The 23,298-nt window shown below is 34.8% G+C and overlaps 1 protein-coding gene across 1 annotated transcript in view; it reads left to right on the top strand.

The window, feature by feature from the left end:
• LOC149784593 (uncharacterized) overlaps positions 1 to 23,022 on the top strand; it is a 160,091-nt gene extending 137,069 nt beyond the window's left edge. Inside the window, exons 13-16 of the mRNA XM_089933014.1 lie at positions 4,338 to 4,459; positions 12,038 to 12,502; positions 16,775 to 17,389; positions 20,486 to 23,022. Of these exons, the coding sequence (XP_089789140.1) occupies positions 4,338 to 4,459; positions 12,038 to 12,502; positions 16,775 to 17,356 (1,169 nt within the window). The 3' untranslated portion in view covers positions 17,357 to 17,389; positions 20,486 to 23,022. The remainder of the gene's footprint in view (positions 1 to 4,337; positions 4,460 to 12,037; positions 12,503 to 16,774; positions 17,390 to 20,485) is intronic.
• The last annotated feature ends 276 nt before the right edge of the window (positions 23,023 to 23,298 follow it).

The following is a 23,298-nucleotide window of genomic DNA, read 5'->3' as shown; positions in this document are numbered from 1 at the left end:
AAGCCCTTCTCTTGCCCTCATTTCAGAAATGAGCATAATTTGTTCTATTAAATAGTGCTCCATCCAAATCAACCTATTCAAGATAAAAGCCATATATGATGATGTTCAAATATGGCACGGAATAGAATATGGAAAGGATATTCTGATTCTTTTCAACAACTTGACTCTTGTCAGTTATATCAAAAAACAAATACCCAAATCTCTATATTCTTCTTTGGGATATTCTCAAATGTTGCTATCATCAAAACATCCACATTGAAGTGAGCTGTGTCCTACATACCGCTGTCCAGACCATATCAGACAATTACCACAGAATGCTCCATTTACCCCTTGCCGTTCAGTCAAATCTGCAATTGCTCTGGTTGACCTTTCATGGAACTGTTTGCAATAAGATAGAATGGCAATCCACAACTTTAATCTCACCAGTTTCACATCTAAAGAGTCAGGAAGTTAATATCCATTTCAATTATATGGAATGCTCCTAATTAATAAATCTTTCCCCAACCCTTTTCGTCTTGCATAAAGGCTTACTGAGTTGAATGCTTTACTTAAGTGCAAATGTTACGGATCAGCGATCTCCTCAATCGGGGTCCAGAGATTCCAATGGTGTTCAGCGTTCTCATCAGCTAAAAAGTTAAACAACCAATTAATGAAAAGCCTGCATGACCTGCTCAAATAAATCAAGCCGTCGGATAGAAAATTCTTTCCCAGGGAAGTGTTGAACATAAATAATTGGACAGGAAGGTTAAACACTTTAACAGTCCAAGAGTGGAAAATGGAATTTCCAGTAGTGAGACCAAACTCACATCTGTCTCTTGATAACCTCGGATGTAAATTATGCCCTTATGAGACATTAACTCAAATCACAATAAAGGGCCACTCTTCATGATTTCAGATGCCTACCTCCTTCACGGAGAGGAAGATATATAACATATGAATACAGTGGACTTATAGGCAGTTTTAATGTGTCATGATTAAAGGCCTTTATTCCAAAATATACCTTCCATTAGTTTTTATATGTTTGAACAAAGTACCCAACTGAGTCACTTTCATGAAAGGTATGTTGTATTTTCCAAGCTGATGTAGCTACAACAGGCTGTGTTACTAAAATGCTTGGCTTATTGGTCAATCTAAACTAGTTATCTACAGTTCCACCGTATGACCATAATGTCCATTATATGTCATGATGGCCCCTGCATTCCTTACTAAGAGCAGGTTCTAGCTCATGGAAAATTGTCCCTTGTCTTGGTACTTACCCTTGTCTTTAAACTGTTGTCCTCTTTTGAACCCTTCCACTGGATTTATTAGTTTATCTGTTCAGACTACAAGGGCTTGACTCTCAACCATATGAATTTTCTTATACACATGGCATCAAGATGCTTGGTGAGGCAACAGAAGCACATTATTAAATCACAAATTCCCCTACACTGTCACTAGTTAAGCAATGCATAGAAGGTCAGTGCAGTCTATGATGCATATTTATATAAAAATGGCCACTTTCCCAGCTCACTCAACAACATTGTAATGATATGGGTTACTGAAATTTATCAGTTTAATTTTCTCCATTATCCTATGCTAAGCCTAGCCCATGTCTCACTTGAGACTTAAAGCTGCATTACACAGCTTAGGAGGTTATAAGATTAAAGTATGTTGAGTTTGCTGGTTTCACTACATTTATTGTCATCCATACTCAGGTCAACTATTGCTAATATTTGACAGAATCTGACCACACCATTCATCATTGTTATTTCAAACATACGGGGTATGTAAGTTATTGCTGCTATTACATAGTGTTTGTCTTCAGGTCCTGTGTCTTTCCTAAATAATGTATTGATCATTAGGAATTATTGTCCCTTGCTTGCAGAGATTATTTGTTGTGGATTAATAAGGGTATGTTATTGTGGGTATATAAACGTTTCATGAGATACACCCCTCTCTATTGCTGCTTATGGATGGTTGAGGTCTGGGACTTTGAAAAGATCAGAAACTTATAAAAAGAGGAGAAAATAGACTACTTCTTCTTCCTCTCGGAATAAGATTAGCTCCTCAATCCCATGAACATATTGGAAGTCACATTGGATACATAGACCATGGTTCCTACCCAGTCAACGATTGTTAGTGTTAGGTTTAGGATCCTTCCCAAGAGAGGAAATACAAGGGCAGAGATCAAGTTTCAGGCTCCCCACCACCTTGAAGTATGAGCAGCATCCTTTTCAGTGAGGGTAGAGAACATGTTATGCTGTCCCTAATCCCTCTTGGAGCTCATTGTTCTGCGATGACAATATGTGGACTGATTCATCTTGGAAAAAGTGAGCTATGATTTAGCCATATATAATCTGATAATGGATGCTTCTGCAGATCAGACACCTGATGAGTCAATTGCATCTCATCAAACACAGGTCACAAGTGTACGAGTACTGGTCACCGCTCATTATATCATATTTGGCATGGGGACAAGCTTTTGGGTTGATACACTCCTCTTATGAAGGTACTGATCAACCCTGTTGGGTACCTAGAGTTAGCATATAGGTGCTAGACTAACAACATAATTCTGAGAGCCACTCCCTTCCTTTCTCATAATCCTCTTGATTCCAGCATAACTTGTGTACAGCCATTTCATGAATGTGAATTTTCCTTGCCATTTATGTCACCACAAATTTAGGAGCTTGGCTTGACAAAAAGATTGATGTTGCTCGTTATGGCCCAACATCTGTTGATATAGTGGACAAACATTTGACAAAAGCTGGGACAATCTTCTTTACCCAAATCTGAAAGCATTTTTGTCCTTTTGTCGAGTCTGCCACTAGGAACAGTCTCTTCCCTATGTGTGAAGAGTTCTGGGATGAGGCATCCCTATCCCAATGTATCCAGTAAAGGAGGGAGACATGTATTATGAAAAGTGTGCCTCTTGATAGCGAAAGAAGGATAAAGACAGTTGGTTTTGGTGGTCTTGAATGGGTTTGACGCACAACAAGCTGAGATGGAACCTCCTCATTTTAGGCATCCTGCTTTCTTTCACTTGTTGATTAAGGTGGCAGATGAGGAAGGGGTCTGGTCATTTGGTAAGTTGAAGCATGCCATTTCTACACCAGGAATTGATTACCAAGCCCTGAGGCTGATAGAACAAGAAAATACTTTCCTATTTGTAGAGACCCTCCGGAGTTTTCTTATGTACGGATCTGCTTTTCTGCCCACATTTAACTAATGTGATGGAGTTTTTTCAAAGGTGTCCCTAGTGATAGTGGTTCAGCAATTTTCTCAGCCTGTTGATAGACCAGCCCAGGATATTGCCTCCGAAGATGATCTTCTGATGCAGCACAGGGTTGTTCCTGAACAACAATTCACAGATTATCCTCCTTCATGCTTGACTCATCTCATGTTGTCTATTTCACAAGACATGCATTGATCAAAGTTGGCGAAAATATCGATGATGTTTAGACATGCGCCACATCCATTGTCCATATTGCCAAATGGAGAATATTTTTCAATTGGTGTACATAAATAGGTTAATGTTAGACGTGCCTCTATGAGTACAGTAGCTGATTTTCTGCTATTCCTGATCGAAGGTAGAGAATATGTGTGTCTATAATTAAGCAATATAAAAGACAGCCCTCAATTTTTTCAGAAAGCATACTGTTGGTATTTTGTTAATAAATTGGATATTCTGAGCTGATACGAATAGTGTCCCTCACTCACTATTGCCTAGATGTTGCATATTGTTTCCTCTTATCGTGTTTTCTTGCACTCCTTAGTGTCTGCTTGCTTGATTTGGTTCTGTGGGATTTAATACTATTTTGCAGCATATGCAGTCAGCACTTGCTAATCAGTATATTTTGTGGAGGAAGAACCTGGTAATTATGTGTGAATGATCTGAAAGGCATTTGCCTTAGATCAACTGGCCATGTAGGATCCTCTAGTCTGCTTGATAGCTTTGACACACTTACATGAATTCATTCATTGTGCTATAGACTGACCTGAAATATCCCCAGTCCTAGACTGGAATTATATAAAATGTATAGGTTGCCATTAGTGGAGAGTCATGATGTTTAAACATTTTCTGCTTGTATCACTCAGTTATGGAAAGGTGATTAATATATTGCTTGTATGAAAATACATGACCTTAATTTGTTGATTTTTGTTTTGTTTGTATCAGTTTTAAAGGTTGTTTCACATACATTATATCGACAATGAAATTAAAAGCAACATTTGCTATTCCAAATCTACAAGTACGATTTCGTTGTTGATGCTTTAAAATAAATACGTTTTCAAAAGCATATCATGACCAGTCTGTATCTGAATTTCTATAAACTATCTAAAAATCAGTTTTCTGTTTACAGATGATATCTGGACAAAGGAGAAGTATCCAGCAATACATGCCTACAGAGATCACATGTTGCTGTTAATGCAACAATTAAACATCATTGCCAAGCCAAGAGCATTCAGTGAGATTGACGAGAAGGTCAGTTGACATAAATGTTACAGTTTTTTCTTGTTTTATTTGTATATTTTACCTGTTGTGAGAGACTTAATTGTTAAATATTTAAAGACATGTTTAATCAAGATAACGTCAGTTAGGAGAAGAAATGACTCGAAACATTTGTTTATAAAAATAAATTGGTTAGCATGTAAACAAATCCATGAAGATATATTTTTATGATATTATGATTGCATTTAATTTCATGAGTCAAAACTTCTCTGGCCTTGTAAAAAGACAGTACATGTGTGTACTTAAAATATTGGACATTGCAACCACCTGTAAGAGCTGAAACCAAAACACGTATTAAGATCAGTAACTTACACTAAAATTTTAACTGAGTGCTCAGCACCAAATGGATGCCAACTCCTCTAACAATACCAAGCTAGTTGGATATTAAAGTGCATGTGTAGAATATCCTACTTTAAACACTGTCCTTAAAGTTGTAGCATCAGCACTTTCTTATGACCATGAATTTAACACATTGGCTTATGAGTGAAAAAAAAATTGGCTTAGATTCTCCATGGTTTAGATAATGTCATCATTCTAAATGTGCATCAAACACATGACCATAAATGCTAAGTACAATCAGGCAGCAGAGTCAAAACTTGTTATGTTCAGCAGATGGTGATCAAACTTGTGCAGCCGAATTTCAGAATAATTTATGTTATTTCATTACCCCTCTTGTGACCATGAAAATAAATTACCAGTGCTACTTCAAACAGAACTACTAATCCATTATCTTTGCAATATTTAAATATTTCCTGCATTGTGTATGCTACATGGATCACACGATATGCCTCTTGATTTAATATTTCTCAACAGGATATTCAGGAGACAGAAGAAGCCGCGATTAATGTTTCATGTTAGTCCTTCTTCAGCATACTTAAATCGATGAGGATAACTATGCTTTTAAGACGAACTATGATTTTCATAGATATTTTCTCAGGCATTTAAATATTTTTACTTGGCCGCATCGATCTCATCTTAAAATGCACGTGGGATTTTTTGTCGACACTGGTTTGATCACATCACATGTGAACATTATATACAAACCTATTCCACACAATGCCAAACATACTAAGATAACACTTGTCATCCTTCCTTGGTATAGTCATAGTATGCGTTATGTACAAACCTATTGCGCACAATGCCAAACATGCTAAGATAACTCTGTCATCCTTCTTTGGTATAGCTATCATATAACATAATTTGTCTACCACTGAAACATCAGTTATAATGCTAGGATGATTCATGTAGGAAAAATGTCCTGTATGTATATGACAGCATAAGATCTCAGGGAATAATGAAAGTTATATTAAACATGTTAAAGGTCTGGTGCATGCATGAAATGGATTGTGTTTGACTAAGTTCAAGGTCTTATTAAACATGTTAAAGGTCTGGTGAATGCATGAAATGGATTGTGTTTGACTAAGTTCAAAGTCTTATTAAACATGTTAAAGGTCTGGTGCATGCATGAAATGGATTGTGTTTGACTAAGTTCAAATTCTTATTAAACATATTAAAGGTCTGGTACATGAATGAAATGGAATGTGTTTGAATAAGTTCAAAGTATTATTAAACATGTTAAAGGTCTGGTGCATGTATGAGATGGATTGTGTTTGACTAAGTTCAAAGTCTTATTAAACATGTTAAAGGTCTGGTGCATGCATGAAATGGATTGTGTTTGACTAAGTTCAAAATCGTATCAAACATGTTAAAGGTATGGCGCATGCATGAAATGGATTGTGTCTGACTAAGTTCAAAGTCTTATTAAACATGTTAAAGGTCTGGTACATGAATGAAATGGAATGTGTTTGACTAAGTTCAAAGTCTCATTAAACATGTTAAAGGTCTGGTACATGAATGAAATGGAATGTGTTTGACTAAGTTCAAAGTCTCATTAAACATGTTAAAGGTATGGTGCATGCATGAAATGGAAAGTGTTTGACTAAGCTCAAAGTGTTCTTAAACATTTTAAAGGTCTGGTACATGAATGAAATGGATTGTGTTTGACTAAGTTCAAAGTCTTATTAAACATGTTAAAGGTATTGTGCGTGCATGAAATGGAATGTGTTTGACTAAGTTCAAAGTCTCATTAAACATGTTAAATGTCTGATGCATGTATGAAATGGAATGGAATGTGTTTGACTAAGTTGGATATTGGTGTTACTGTTTTTAATATAAAATAGTTTTGGGTCATCTTGCGTATTAAAGAATGTTTATTTAGTAATTTACTTTCCATAAAAATATGTAAGGTTTTTGTGCATGATTGGTCATTACAGCATATAAAGCTCATGTTTCTGATTGGTTATTACAGCATATCAAGTTCAAGTGCCTGATTGGTCATTATAGCATATAAAGTTTATGCACCTGATTGGTCATTACAGGATATCAAGTTCATGTGCCTGATGGTCATTACAGCATATAACGTTTATGCACCTGATTGGTCATTACAGGATATCAAGTTCATGTTCTTGATTGGTCATTACAGCATATAATGTTAAAGTGCATCAATGCCCATTCCAGCATACAAGTTTATGTGCCTGATTGGTCATTACAGCATATAAAGTTCATGTACCAGATTGGTCATTACAGCATGTAAAATTCATGTTCCTGATTGGTCACTACAGCATATAAAGTTTATGTGCCTGATTGGTCATTACAACATCTAAAGTTCAAGTGCCTGATTCGTCATCACAGCATATAAGAGTTCATGTGCCTGATTGGTCATCACAGCCTTTAAGAGTTCATGTGCCAGATTGTTAATCACATCATATAAGGGTTAATTTGCCTGACTGGTCATTACAGCATATAAGGTTAATGTTTCTGATTGGTCATCACATCGTAGAAAGTTAATATGCCTGATTGGCCATCACAGCATATAAAGATAATGTGCCGGATTGGTCATTACAGCATATAAAGATAATGTACCAGATTGGTCATCACAGCATATAAGAGTTCATGTGCCTAATTGGTCATCATAACATATAAGTTAATTTGCCTGATTGGTCATCATAGCGTACAAATTTAATTTGCTTGATTGGTCATCACAGCAAATAAGAGTTCATGTGCCTAATGGGTCATCCTAGTATATAAAGTTCATGTGCCTGATTGGTCATCACAGCATATAACGTTAATGTGCCTGATTGGCCATCAGAGCGAAAAAATTTAATTTGCTTGATTGGTCATCACAGCATATAAGAGTTCATGTGCCTAATGGGTCATCCCAGCATTTAAAGTTAATGTGCCTAATTGACCATGAAAGCCTGTAAATTTAATGCGCCGGACTGGTCATCACAGCATATAAAGTTAATGTGCTTGATTGGTCATCACAGCATATAAAGATAATGTGCCAGATTGGTCATCACAGTGTACAAAAGTCATGTGCCTGACTGGTCATCACAGCGTAAAAAAATTCATGTTCCTCATTGGTCATCACAGCGTATACAATTCATGTGCCTGGTTGGTCATCACAGCACATACAGATAATGTGCCTAATTCGTCATCACATAATATAAAATTGATATGCCTGGTTGGTCATCACATCATAAAAAATTAATGTGCCTCATTGGTCATCACAGCATATAAGAGTTCATGTGCCTGATTGGTCATCACAGCATATAAAGATAATGTGCCTGATTGGTCAACACAGCAGATAAAGTTAATGTACCTGATTGGTCATCACATCATATAAAGTTAACGTGCCTGATTGGTTCTTACAAGATGCACTTTGGCCAGAATATGACTCAGATGAACACTGCAGCAACAATACATAGTAAATCAATTGAATCAACAACCACTTAACAAACAAACTTAAAATATTCAAAGTTCAAACGCTCAGTATTCATTTTTTAATTAATATCTTAAGGATGCAATTGTAAAGTTGAGGCTACTCAGCCAAATCATTGGTGACTAATGGTTCCATTACTTAACAAATATGGTGTGAAGATGCCCATGCATGGCTCTTTATGCACAATTCAAGTTTGTTTCAGTGTAAGTTTGAAATGTTTTGGATTAGGTAACTTTTAGTGAAGTTCTACAAACTACCAAAAATCCTTGTTTAAGTGTAGCTGAAGAAATAGTTTATTTTCTTTTCAAATACAATAATGTAGTCTAGGTACTCATATAAAATAAAATTATGTTCAATGTACAGCTTCTGGTGTGCTTACTGAAGTCGTGTGACCCAAATACATAGTGTAATGACCAAATGATCACATAAATCTTAAGATGGCAAAACCCTATTGAATAAACTCGTATCTGCTTATAACTGAATTGGAACATTTTAAATAAATTGTTCTGAAAATATGGCAGTGTACAATATTTAGGTAAGTCTCAGTCGAATCACCAAACCATTATAAGATCAAATGGTGTTTTTGACCTTCCTTTTCTTCTCTTAACAAATATAACATAAAATAAGTGTAACTAACAACATAATTTTTTTATCAACAAATTATGTATTCCTCCCCCCCCCCCAAAAAAAAAACAAAGTGAAAATTGAAAAGACACTGACAGTATTGTGAGTTAAATCCCAGATAATCCTAAATGTAATATAAATTATTCGAGAGAATTTCAGCCAATGTGGGTATCTGAGAAAGCTGGCATTAGCTTCCCATGGCGTGGTGGTTCTTACTGAATCTTCATCCACCAGTTATACTGACCTTTATGCATACAATATAGACTAATATACATAAACTTGGGGCCACGAGTGGCCGAGTGGTCTAATGTGCTCACCAATCCTGATCACTGCCATCTCACCTCTGTCTGCATGGGTTGAAGTTTCAGGCTCATTTAATGTGAGTATGTGAGAAAGCCTGCCAGTAGATTCTCGTGGGTCGGTGTTTTTCCCCATGGTTTTCCAGAGTTCTTCCTCCACCAGTTATACTGGCCAACATGTATAGTCTATCTTGTGCTGAAAAATGGCGTTAAACCCTACAGCAACAACAACATAACACATTGTTCTAATACCATACTTCAAACGCAGCTTTAGAAAGAGACTTTGGGTGATCAATGTGAAATGTCACAAAATAAAAATTCACTACCCTTTATAAGTACATTGACAATTACCAGAGATAATTCAAGTAAAAACTAAAGACTGCTTTTAGGGGTAGATTTTACAACTTATTCCTCACTTTCATTTTGTATGCCCGTCGATTTTCTACTATCTCTTTTCTAAATCTCTCATTTGATCCCAAAACCTAGTTAACACAGTTGTTAAAAATAGAAAACTAACTTTTTGGGGACTTTATCTATTGATATGTAAACAAGGTGATTTTCAGGCCATTAGGCATTAGTGGAAGGTGTTGCTGTAATTAGTTTAAAGATCTCAGCTCGTTACTTTACCAAGGTATTTTCTAATTATCTGTTATGTCTTTAGGCAATGAATTTTAATCCAGTTGCCTTTACACCACATAACCTACTTTGCGATGTTGTGCCATAGAACACAGACAAAATTCGAATATGTAGCAAGTAATTCATTTCTGTTTTTTGTTTTGTTCTTATTTAAAATGCATTCTAAATGTACATTTTACCCCAAGTATAAAGTAAACACTCTCTTAAATTTTTAATTTTGGTCTGGGTTTTAACATTCAGTTTAAAACCTAAGAACATGTTTTTGCTATTTTTAAATGATATGAAATTTGATATTTTTTATTCAGAAATTATCTAATCTCTGTAAACAGAACCTGCTAAATAGATTTTTAGTGAAACGTCACAAAATACGATTCACAATTCTCCTTCAGTAGCATTGAATTTTTTTGTTGAAGTTCATATATTCTTCACTCATTTAGATCTTTTTGTCAAGGCAAGGTCTGATTGTTGTCCAGCCACCACCTCCACCCTGAAGAATTAGAAATTGCAATTATAAATAGTTATGGTTATCAATTTGGAATTTAACTGTCCCTATCTTTGAGGACTTCTTTAACTTGCTAACAATAGGATATATTTTTCCTGTTCAATGGAAGCCACAATTATACATCTCATCAAGTTGGTACATACTTTTGTACAGATTTATTTGAATAGAGTGAACTCATAATATTCATAGAAGTATCTCAATGACCTTCTTTCTATGGATCATGATGTAGACATCTTGGGCTACATTGTTTAAAATAAATTGAGAATGCACAAAAGTTAGATCTGCAATAACTGAATGTAGAAACATTCCATTGAAGCCTGTCAACTTTTCCTAAATACCCATTTGAATCAACTATTTTGAAATGAACTTTTATTGTCCAAAATTTATAATCAACATAAAGATGACTTGATTCTTTACATGGCATCCTTGAACTGGTATCTGACTGTAAATTACTCTTGATGATCTCTTCAAGGGTGGTTTTCATGCACTGGCTATTCACTTGTCAGTCACTAATGTGGACAAGCCCCCTCCATGATGGAGTTGATAAAGACATGTCTGTTAAGGCATTGTGGAGGTTTGTAGGTATTTACCTATCCACATTTTAGTAAGCATGGAGGGGATGAAAGTTACCCACTATGATAAATGAAAACTCGTGTGAACTTTACTGTATATGCAATTACATATTTGGTTAGTTTAATTTTGGAGTAATTTTCTTCTTGTGAAGTCTTGTTAGCAATAAAAGAAATAGTATAGCCCAGACTTCTCAAACACCACACAAATAATTTTACCAGAGTGGATGGAAAACACTCTAGCTTGAAAGGCCTTCAGTTTCATACTCATGATGCTGATCTAGCATTAGGTATAATTACAATGACAATAACGAGGAACACTTGTCTCAAACATCGCTTAAATAATATAACAACAAGCATCCTTGCAGAAAGGCTTTCAAAATTATTTACAGCACTGCAGATTGACCATAAAATATTGTTGTCATAAAGTCTTCTTAAAAACCTTGCGAAAAACTTTCAACAGATTCAAGGGAAAGATCGCTGGCATAAGGAACTTTAACGTTTTTGCAAAATGACACCAGTAGTGCTAAAAATTTGCTTCCATTCATACCATGCTTCCATGCATACCGTTACAAAATAAAGACATTAAGCAATATCCTGAAAACAACTCCATACAGTCTTCTCATGGTGGGCAGTGCACTCATCAACAATTATTCTTTCAAATTTCTAATTTCTTCTCAAAAACATCTGAACAGTATTTACCAAACTTGGCAGGGAGCATATTGACATGAAAGACTTTAAACGTCTTTAAGATGATGCAAATTTGCCATCGGCTAAGTATATAGTAACTTAAAAATAGAAAAAAAATTATAGCAAAAACTGATGAACATAATTTTATCAAAAATGACCTTTCAGACAGAATTCTAATCTGTTCCAATGTTACTAAAATAGCAAAGACTCTGTTTCTAGATATAAAATTAAAGAACTTAAAAAACATTCTAGCACGAAGATCTTTCAGATTTTACAAATAATCCAAATCAAATCTGACAGTGTTTCTAAAAATAAATCTTTCAGTGATATGTTTCCCACAAACAATAGCATTTGACCACACTTCATTTGACAGGAAACATCCTATCAAACAGCTTTAAAGTATGCACATATGTACAAATGATGCTGATATTAATATTTAAATACTTTTAGGAGGAGAATTACTTCCTTGCTCCGTGTATGCTTCGTCAGGAATCTCCAAGAGAAGTTATCTCCCCTGAACAAGATCCCCAGATGGTGAGCACACCACTTCTGCGATGCGTCTTTACAGGAAAGTTTTTGCCTACTCCCATCTTCCATAGGCTTCTAGCTGCTTGTATTTCCCGCTGGCCAGTTGCCAAAAAGATGGACACATCAGAAAATCTCATTTTCTGTGGCTGCTGTGTTTTCAATCTTGATCTTTTCCATAGATTGACATTGTACTTCAAGAAACATGTTGTGTTTGCAAGAATAACAAGGATGGTGATTGGTGAAGTCAGGACGCCTGATGCAAAGCTGTGTAGCAGAGTTAGAAGGTTCATTACTCTGAATCTCTCCAAGATTACCTCTTACTTGGGCCAGAACTTACAGTATGAACTGTGTGTATCTCCACCATTTCATATGTGGCTTGCAGATGAAGTGAGTTATTTTCAGTATTTCTTACTACAGGGGAAATAACATTGTCGTGTTGCCTTCATCTAAAATTGTGTTCTCCTGTAATGTTGTCCAGTTTGGTTTAGAAGTGCTTGGGTCATTGATAAGGTCATCCTATGTCTGATTCAAACATGATTATGAGATGACCTTACAACTTCCTTGCTGAGCCTGAAGCCACTCTGTACGCCATATTTTTATTAGATTATTATCAAACATGGAATTTGAGCTTATCTGGTGAATTTCAGATAAATATGAGATTGAGGGAGATTCGCACATTTTAATGAGGTCATTTTGCATCAGAATGGCTGTGATTATTCGCAGTCTAGGGCCAATCTTTCATATATTTGGATTCAGTTTGGAATATAGGCTTATGAGACCTTGTCTGGAGGCTATATATATGGTCCGATCGCAATCAGATTGAGCATAAAGATAAGGATCTAACCAGCAAATGAGTTAACTCCCCTGCAAAATTATGTTTACTTTCGAATAAATTTTATCTGTTCAAGAATGTTTGAGAATCTTCTTATACAAGCATCTGAGCTTGGATATATATATATATATATATATATATATATATATATATATATATATATATATATATAAGCTAAAAAAAACACTAAATGAAAACAGGGAAAGGGAAAGTATGAAGACGTCAGTGAATGAAACCTTTTCACCCACAATTGACATTTCCTAACAGGAAATGGATATAGGAATTTGAAGTCATGCCATTTGCCTGAAATATTTCTCGCATAAGGACAATTTACAGAAGCTCCAGAAACAGGGGATTATAGACAAGAGATCTAACGTGGAATAAAACTGATTTTGGTGATCATAGCAACAACAACAATAATAGTACTAATACTAATTGATCATTATTTGTTCAGAAATCAAACTTAACAGCGGAACCGCCATTCAGGGTTATCCTTTATTAAGAAGAAAGTTTGTCCTTTTACCCAAGGGTGTCTGCTTAAGATTAGACCATTTCTAACATGGTCCCAACAGATTCAACCTATCTTTGAGATTGATTACTTGTTCAACAGTTCTGATTTTCAATCCCTGAAAATCAAATAATGACCAGTCTAGCCAATGTAAAGGTTCTCACATCCTCCCTTGCACTTGGGGAGCCATATTTGAAGCTGTATCTGACTTTTGGCATTCTTGTACATAACTGAGAATAATAAATCAAATTATAGCATTTGTACTGTAGCTGAAGACTCTACAACATTGATCTGCAAACGGAAACTACATCTGATCATATAGGAATACTAATTTAGCCTATGTACACAGTTGTTTATAAAGGCATTATAGTCATCAGCATGGAATTTATAATAAGACAGATTTATTATAATATTAAAATTAAGACAAACTTTGTGCTTGGACTGCATCGTCTCATTTTAATGGCATTTCATTGGATGTTTCTGCTTCTGCTGCGATGCAGATAGTATTTGTTTTACTTTGAAGTTTAGATTTTATGTGTCTATTAACTGTTCATTTGCTAAGTTAAAACACTGTTGAAGAATAAAACCATAATTTATTGACTATTATAATAATTTATGTAAGTAAATGATAAATTATACTTACTTGTTTCTGTTGAACTTTAATTTCTTTATTATAAATCGGCAGTTGTAGTGATGTTCCATAAAAATATAGATGAATACATTGGTTCCTAAGTCTTTTTACAATGGAGTGCTTGAAACGTTTTTGAAAGTAAACTGGAATTTCTTTCAACTTGGAGTGTAAAGAGTTATTTTGTATTGCTTTTCCATCAGATTTTGCTCAACATTATTGAATAAATTGGTATATGATAGTTCTTACAGATGAACATAGTAGATATTAAGGAGTAATTTGGAATTTAACATTATATCTGTTGCAGTTTGTTAGTATTTTATGGAAAAGCTGCTTCCATCTTGTTTCGATGGTAATTTGTTGTAGCTAATTTGATCTGTTTTGTTTTTCATTTAAACATAATTTATTACAATAAATGTTAACAAATACTTTCAAGCTACACTTTTTCACATTTGAGAACAAAGCATTATATTGCAGTTGATATAAAATATATATAAATAGCAGCAGTAAATTAACATTATTTCATATAGTTACAAAATTGTGTAAACATTTATGATTCAGGCAAATGATAACAGAGAGAGAAAAAGACAAAAATGAAAACATTGATAAATTAATGATCATGGCAGGTGTTAAAGAAGAGTGCATACACCAACATGAATTCGCAGGCTAAGAAAACCATGTCTTTATTAATTAAAATTAGTAGTATTTAATTAAGTGGTCTTTACTATATATTTTGAACAAATCAAAACATCATCATTACATTTCGCCTTAAAGTTAGATGATCCGTATAACAAATTATTTGTAGTGACTGGTACCTGAAGATGATATGGAGTCTGATATGAGATTTAAGAAATAAATAGTACTTTAGTCACATTAAGGAAATGATTTTCAAGCAGATGTTACAGTTTGTAGGTTAAATTTCATTTGAAAGTTGGGTAATTGCTTATCTATTGACTAAATACTTATAGAATTTTTAAACATGATTTTTTTACACAAACAACCAGATTTCAGCTTCATACATGTAGTTATATAGAAATTATAAGACAAAATCAATAGTTGTTCATGTCAAGAAGTGTTAAATACTTTATCAATAGTTATTCATGTCAAGAACAGTTAAATACTTTATCAATAGTTATTCATGTCAAGAAGTGTTAAATACTCTATCAATAATTATTCATGTCAAGAAGTGTTAAATACTTTATCAATAGTTATTCATGTCAAGAAGTGTTAAATACTTTATAAATAGTTATTCATATCAAGAAGTGTTAAATACTTTTGAATTTTCCCAGTGAATGTCATACAGTATTGAGCACACATAAAGATCAGAACAGCTCATGGTTTTCTCTGTCATGGCAGAAAAACGACTTGAAGAAAAAGACCGAGGTTGTTCTATTTTGCCATTTTATACCAAGATGTAGTGATTGATACCGATGTTTGAAAAGACACTGTCAATCAAATAACCAATCGCTGAAGCCATCACGATCAAATCGCATTCACTCTGAAGTAAACCTGAAGTGTTGAAGTTGATATTTTGTTAATGTGTACATGACACAAAGCAACAGACACACTTTGCGTAAAAGTTGCCATTAAACAAAGTAAGGTACTTAAATGTTCCATGTACGAAATGTGTGGAATGTCTTCTTGATGGTGGTGTACATTATGAGTGACTAAATGCGCAGATATTATGTCGAAATCAGAACAGAGTCATTGCGGGGTCAGATTGTTACCTGGGAGAGTTATTTACCTTGTATTAACTGGGAGTGTATCACCGGTTCCCCTTTGAATCAAGTACCTGTGTCTTGTATTAACTGGGAGTGTATCACTGGTTCCCATTTGAATCAGGTACCTGTGTGCCCTTTGAATCAAGTGCCTGTGTGCACAAATTGGAAGGAGCCAAACATGTAAAACTATTGCCTTAAAACAAACAAATCTCTGGTCACATATCAAGAATTCACATGCTGTAATAAACATCAACTCCAACCCCATCATGTTTACAGCTGGTTAACCCCAAGTCTATATATTCCATTTCAAGATGAGAGTTCCAGAATACCTTTCTTATTTTGAATTAAAGTTGTGAAAAGTTTGTAGTCAAAAGTGTAAACAATTTGTAATCAGAAGTGTGCTCATATTTTCTGTTGTATTTCTCCTCACTCCAAAACTGATATTCCTTATAGTAAAAGATAGGTGAATAAGTTCTAAGATATCTGTGCATTAATCTCGCAAAGAAAGAACAGAAAACATCTCAGAAAAATTAAAATGGTACAGTACCATTAGATAGATTCTCTTTATAGAAACAAAACTCTTGAGTTGTTTGTCTTTTGGAAAAGTCCATTTCGATTGGATGGAAATATTACATTGTATCTATTTCTGTCCAAATAATAACATGAATTTCTTTCCTTGAAATATAGCACAGAGAGCCTCATCAAAACTGTATCCTGATGTATTTATATAGACTAGTGCTGTTGGAAACAGGCGGTCCTAACCTGCTTTGCACATATTTCTTAGAGCTAGGAACTCTCTGTATACAGTCAAAGGGAAATTATTATTTTCTTCTATCTTGATAGAAGTTTAAAACATTCTTGTACACTGTTTAGTACAGTGGTGTTGAGATTATCAGGACTGTCATTGTATTGCATCGTTAGATGATGATGACTTGAATATTGTAATAATATTGACCTTCGTCTTTTTTAGGGGCATGATCCAGATGCACCCATAGCACCTGAGCACATGAATCATGCTCGCCTTTGTGTTGCTCTTGTGACTATTTGTGGAAGTGCTTTGAGAGACATCCTCCTTACCAGATTTCCAGTGCCATACACAGACATCTACCAAGCAATCCTAGCAAATAAAGGCAGACTGACCAGCAGACAAGGAAGACCCCTTCTTAATCGTGATCAATGTCAGCTAGTTTTCCCAGATCCTCAGGGGCAGAAAACTGGAACAGTGGACCAGTTTGATCTTTCCTTGCTGTATACTCTGATCAGAAATGTCAGCACAGTTCCTGCTCCAATAACAGGCTGGGGAAATGATCCACAAGATCAACCAGTGAGGGACATATCACTTGGAGCTAGTGTGGAGCGAATTCGTTCATACAGGAACCATATTATTGGTCATTCCTTGGATGGAAAGATTAGCCAACAAGGTTTAGAGGATTACTGGAGCAAATTGGACGCTGTGCTTCATGATATTGAAACTATACTTGGTGGGCAGTTGTACACCCAAGATTTGGTGAAGCAAAAGAGACAGTTGATCTCCATCTATGAAGCCTGTTAGCTGAAAATGAAAATCTTGGATCATGTGCAACAGGTACAAAGTACAAGTACATTATGTGTGTGTGTGTGCATGTGTGTGATATGACGGCAGCAATTGGTACAAAATACAAGTACAGTTTGTGTGATATGATTGTAGCAACAGATACAAAGTCTAAGTAAAGTGTGTGTGATATGATGACAGCAACAGGTATAGAGTGTAAATACAGTGTGTGTGCTATGGCAGTAACAAATACAAAGTATAAGTGACATGTGTATGATATGATGACAGTAACAGGTACAGAGTAAGTACAGTGTGTGAAATATGGCAGCAATAGCTACAAGGTAAAAGTACGGTGTGTGTAATATGATGACAGCAACAGGTACAGAGTGTAAGCACAGTGTGTATATGAAGACAGCATTAGGTACAGAGTGTAAATGCAGTGTATGTGGTATGATGGCAGCAACAGGTCCAAAGTTCAAGTTAAACATGATTTTTCTCCGTTTTAAAATGGAATTCCACTTTTCTGCTGATGAGAAAAATTCCATTCTCGATGTAGTTCATTTTTTATATCATCTATGATCCGGATTTTTAAAAAGTGTCCATCTGGTCCCATTCCACAACAAGCCTTTTAAAATATATGTTCCTTATACTATTTAACACATCATCATTGCAAAGAGCATTCTGATTGGTCAAAAGTTTCTACTCATCCAATGAATCTTTGTGTAATGAAAATTGTTGGAAATGGAAAGAAAGAAGCATACTTGCAAGCCATTCGAGTTCTGAGATAGCACAGGATGCTAAAGTTTGGCTAAAGGTTTGAAATATTTGTAGAAACAGGAATGACTCAAGCAGAAATTAGACGGAAATGTAACTGGTCAGTTTATAAGAAAAATGAATGCCAGATGACCGGTATTTTGTGATTTTAGCAAGAAATACTTTAATTATGCTAAATGCAGTTGTTATAATTTACAGCTATTTACATTGCCATAGCCTCACCTTCGTTGTTGTTGTTGTTGATGTTGATGTAGGGTTTAACGCCATTTTTCAACACACGATAGGTTATACATGGCGGCCAGTATTAACGGTGGAGGAAGAACCCGTGAAATCCCCGAAAAGAACCACCGACCTTCGAGAAGCTACTGGCAAGCTTTCTCACATACCCACATTGGCCGAATCCGAGACTCGAACCCCTCAGCTTGGTAGTAGTGGGGGTGATATTAGTACTAGAACAGCACCCTGGACCTCAAAAAGAAGCTGCATACTGAGCAATAGAATATCACAAGCACAAATTGCAGCCAACACAATGTGTTTGAAAGGGAAAAAAAACCTTAATGAGAAGAAAAATATAAGATTGAACACTGAACCAAAAATATCAGAGATGACAGAAAGGAAAGAAAATAAATATTCGTCAAGTCTGCAAAACAAGCAAGCTGGCATATAAATATCAACATGTCGTGTGCAGTAGGGGAAGATACAAGTGAATTTATCTTATTATGTTGAATATAGTTGATGTATTTTGGTGATTTTTTGAAAAGAGGAAAATTGTAATAAAATGTTTGCTGCAAAATTTGGAAAATTATTGTGACTGAATTACTGTGCAAATACTAACATGTACATGAAATAACTTTAGCACTAATAGTATTGGAGAACAGTGTGATATAACAATGTATTTTGGAAAATTGTTCAAATAAAGTTGAAAATAATGATAAGTTTGTTAATTTTGCAAATGGTTATTTTGTAATGTATCATGATAGTAAGGTCCAACAGGAGCAGTTTTTTATTGATCAGGAGTGTTGCCCATCAAGAACCCATTGGAGGAGGACCCCCAAAGCCTTGTTCAAATTTTTTAAGCATTTGTAAGAACAATAAAATTGTGTCTGATAAGTAGAGTGGCAAGAGCAGATACCGCGTTTAAGTACAGTATACATGATGTTATGGCAGTACCAGGTGCAGAGTATTAGTACAGATTGTGTGATATGATGGCAGCAGCATGTACAAAGTATAAGTACAGTGTGGGTGTGTGTGTGTGTGATTGCAGAGTTGGAATGCAACTTTTAAACAATGGTGTTGATAGGTTGGTTTGACCTCAACTATCCCTTTTGTAGAATGTTTAAATTTTAGAACTTTTTGGATACTACATGCGGGTATTTAGTAATGAAAACTCAACATAGACTGTAAAGCTCATGGCAGTATTTGTTGTCAAGTAGATCATCCCAATTTGTATTAATATGTAAATGCTATGTCATCATATCATGTGCATATAATATTACCAGTAGACCACAGTGTATACAGTGTCATCATGTAATATGCACCTAATATTACACATCTGTTTTATTCAGTGTGTCATCATATTATAAGCACATAATTGTACATCACAGCTTAATGCAGTTTCGTATATGCAGATAATATTGCATCATAGTTTTATACAGTGATAATAAACTGTTATTTTCCTAGTTTGTTCTACTACTTGATAAAAGTGTTCATCATTTATCATTAAAGAAAGCATTTGTTATGTTAAAATTACAATTTTACCTGAATGAAGGTGATATTATTGATACGATAGTGATATCATTTAAAGTGTCCCTTCAAACAATAATTAATATAAGGATCATTATTTGTATGGGGACATCACTTTCTCTTCTTTGTACCCTTTGCAAAGTCACATTATTGGTCATATAGGCTTTTCTAGTGATGTATATTTTTATTATATACATTACTTTGAAGTCTGTGGAAATGGGTGTTTTGGATAAATGGACATTTGAAATGTTTAAGTGAATTGAAAGTAACTATGATGAGATTTTTTGATTTTGAGAGACTAAATTATTGACATTCTCTATTATTGTTTACATTTACTCATTACATTTTTAATTGATTTTTGGCATGGAACACTAAACAGAAAACAACTTGTCATTCTACACATTATATAAAGTTATGGACCTTGTGTTCAGTTTACATGTATAAATTGCACTATAACCATTATATAAAGTTATGGACCTTGTGTTAATTTTACATGTATAAATTGCACTATAGCCAGATTCTAGTACTTAAATCATAAGGAACACGAATCTTCCCTTTTCCCCTACTAAATATAGCTGTCCATAGGATTTTTGACAGTAGCAATAATAGCAATAACTGTATGTTTATTTTCAGGTTTGTTCCATCACAGCTACTAATCTTGGGAAGAGGAGTACATGACTGGATCCAATACACCAGCAACAGTGTCCTCAAATACTTGGTCCCATGCCAAGAGTCGATACATTATGTGGCGATACTTAGGACCCAGAAGCATGCTTAATCCCATATCAAAAGACACCCCTGTATTTAGCCAAATTTGAAAGCAGCATCATGCATAAGGCTATGTCAAGAGACACTACTGTGTGTGGTCATATTTATGACTCAGCTTCGTGCATAATTCCATGCCAAAAGACACAATATTATGTGGCCAGAATTATGACTTTTAGACCTAGAATTGTATGAGCTGTATAGGAACAATTGAGCAATACATTGCATGGTCATGTGACTGGTCATTTCAAGGTATACGTGGTGAGCAGAGAGACGAAACATTTATAGTGATATCTTAGATTATTCCTGTTATTTCTTAGAATTAGTGAATAATGGTGCTTTCACTGAGGAAACAACATATAATATTTGTTACAAAATATTAAGTAATGTAGATTTGAACAATTTCATTAGTTGCCAAATTTCTGAGCATTAGTATGACTCTTGTTTGAAAGTCCTAAAGGTGTTTGTGCCAACTACTATAGTGGCACATAGATCCTGCAATGTCACTTGTTTGCAAGCACTATTACTGATGCAGTAATCACTGTCAGTTGCAGATGATACACATTCACTATTATTCATGCAGCAATCACATTTAGTTGCACATGTTACACATTCACTATTATTCATGCAGCAATCACATTTAGTTGTACATGATACAAAGAGACGTATGATGTTCATGTGACCAATCACACATTGATTGTTTTCAGGGAACTATATGGCAAGAAAAATTACGAAGAGGCTTCTAGCGAAACTTGTACCAAACAGTGGAGATTTATGCCAATCCTAAACTACAAAAAGGTATGATGCAGATTCTGAACTTCAACAGGGTATCATACCAATCCTGAACTTCAACAGGATATCATGCTGATCCTGAACTTCAACAGGGTATCATGCTGATCATGAACTTCAACAGGGTATCATGCTGATCATGAACTTCAACAGGGTATCATGCTGATCATGAACTTCAACAGGGTATCATGCTGATCATGAACTTCAACAGGGTATCATGCTGATCATGAACTTCAGCAGGTTATCATGCCAATCCTGAACTTCAACAGGATATCATGCTGATCATGAACTTCAACAGGGTATCATGCTGATCATAAACTTCAACAAGGTATCATGCTTATCCTGAACTTCAGCAGGGTATCATGCCAATCCTGAACTTCAACATGGTATCATGCTGATCTTGAACTTCAACAGAGTATCATGCTGATCCTGAACTTCAACAGGGTATCATGCTGATCCTGAACTTCAACACTGTATCATGCCAATCCTGAACTTCAACAGGGTATCATGCCGATCATGAACTTCAACAGGGTATCATGCTGATCTTGGTTTTCAAGAGAACTATCATCAACATTGAAAAGATGTTGAAATAATTTGAACTATTAACAATTATTTCATTGTGCATATTTATGACCAGATTAGCTTATTTGATGGTCATATATTCAAAATCCAGTGTCTAGCATTCATGGTATGTTGTTGGTTAGCTCACTATTGTTGTTGCTACTTGTTCTAAATGTCTTAAGATGTCTTGTGCACAATCAAAATGGTGCTGTTGTGACCTGCAACATGCCCATTAAATGTTTTGTTTTTTATTTCTTCTAAATGGATGTAAATATCTACATGGGCTTTCACTCAAAGTCTTCATATTATGTTTAGTTTGTTCTACATGCATGACTGATGTGATGACCATCTTGAAACCTCTTGTTATAGCCATTTTTGATGAATACACACCATAGTAACAATACGTATTAACTACTATACCTATGGTATCTAGCTGGTCCTAGATGACAATGGTGCCAGTCATATTGGTATCTCTTTGAAACTGTTAACTCCTACAAAAGAAGTGATATTTTCAAAATTTAGTGATCAAAACAAATAAATGTACCTACGTAGGATTATTCTGAATTCTTTTCAGATGGTAGAGCATCAGTCATTTCGAGGCACTTTTGTTTCATGATATGTTATACCTGATTACATTTTGGGTTAATAAATATTGTCTAGTTTGTAATCAAGTACTTTAAATGTTCCATTTGGTTTGAAATATTAGCATGTTTTCTCCATAATATGTGATTTGCCCTGCAACATCCTTATCATTTTATGCCCACATGCCCCATATACTCCTACATTTGTTACCCAGTGCCCCTAAAAATTCTTATTTTTTCTGAAAAACAATATGGCTGGAAAACTTGCAAATATGTTTGTTGAACTGTGTTTTGATTTTTAGTTAAAACATGTTCAGATATTTTTAGACTTGGGAAGCAGTTATGCTATGTATTATCATTACAATCATATATACATGTATTTAGACTTGTGATTACAATGATACATGTGCAGACTTGGAATTGCAGTTATACTGTACATTGTATCACTTCAATGATAAATTTACTTATACTTGTGCTTGTAGTTATAGTTTATATTGTGTCATTACAATGATACATATATTCAACGTTCCTTTCCTGGATTTTATTTGTTCTCTTTTGAATTAGAAAATGAAAAAGAAGTAATCATATTATCCAAATTGTAAACCAAAAGGAATGCCCCTATGTAAATGTTGCATCGTTTTGTTTTCAATATGCCTAAATTAACGTTTTTTTATATCAAATTTGTTAATTTCTCCATCCAATACTTCGTCTCCCTCCAGAATCTACCTATGTCATTAACTTGAAACGTCT

Source organism: Sinohyriopsis cumingii, chromosome 14 (assembly GCF_028554795.1).
Source record: "Sinohyriopsis cumingii isolate HCF-2022 chromosome 14, ASM2855479v2, whole genome shotgun sequence".
Lineage (NCBI taxonomy): Eukaryota > Metazoa > Mollusca > Bivalvia > Unionida > Unionidae > Sinohyriopsis > Sinohyriopsis cumingii.
The sequence above is the reverse complement of the archived record's forward strand: the minus strand, read 5'-3'. Positions and strand labels throughout refer to the sequence as shown.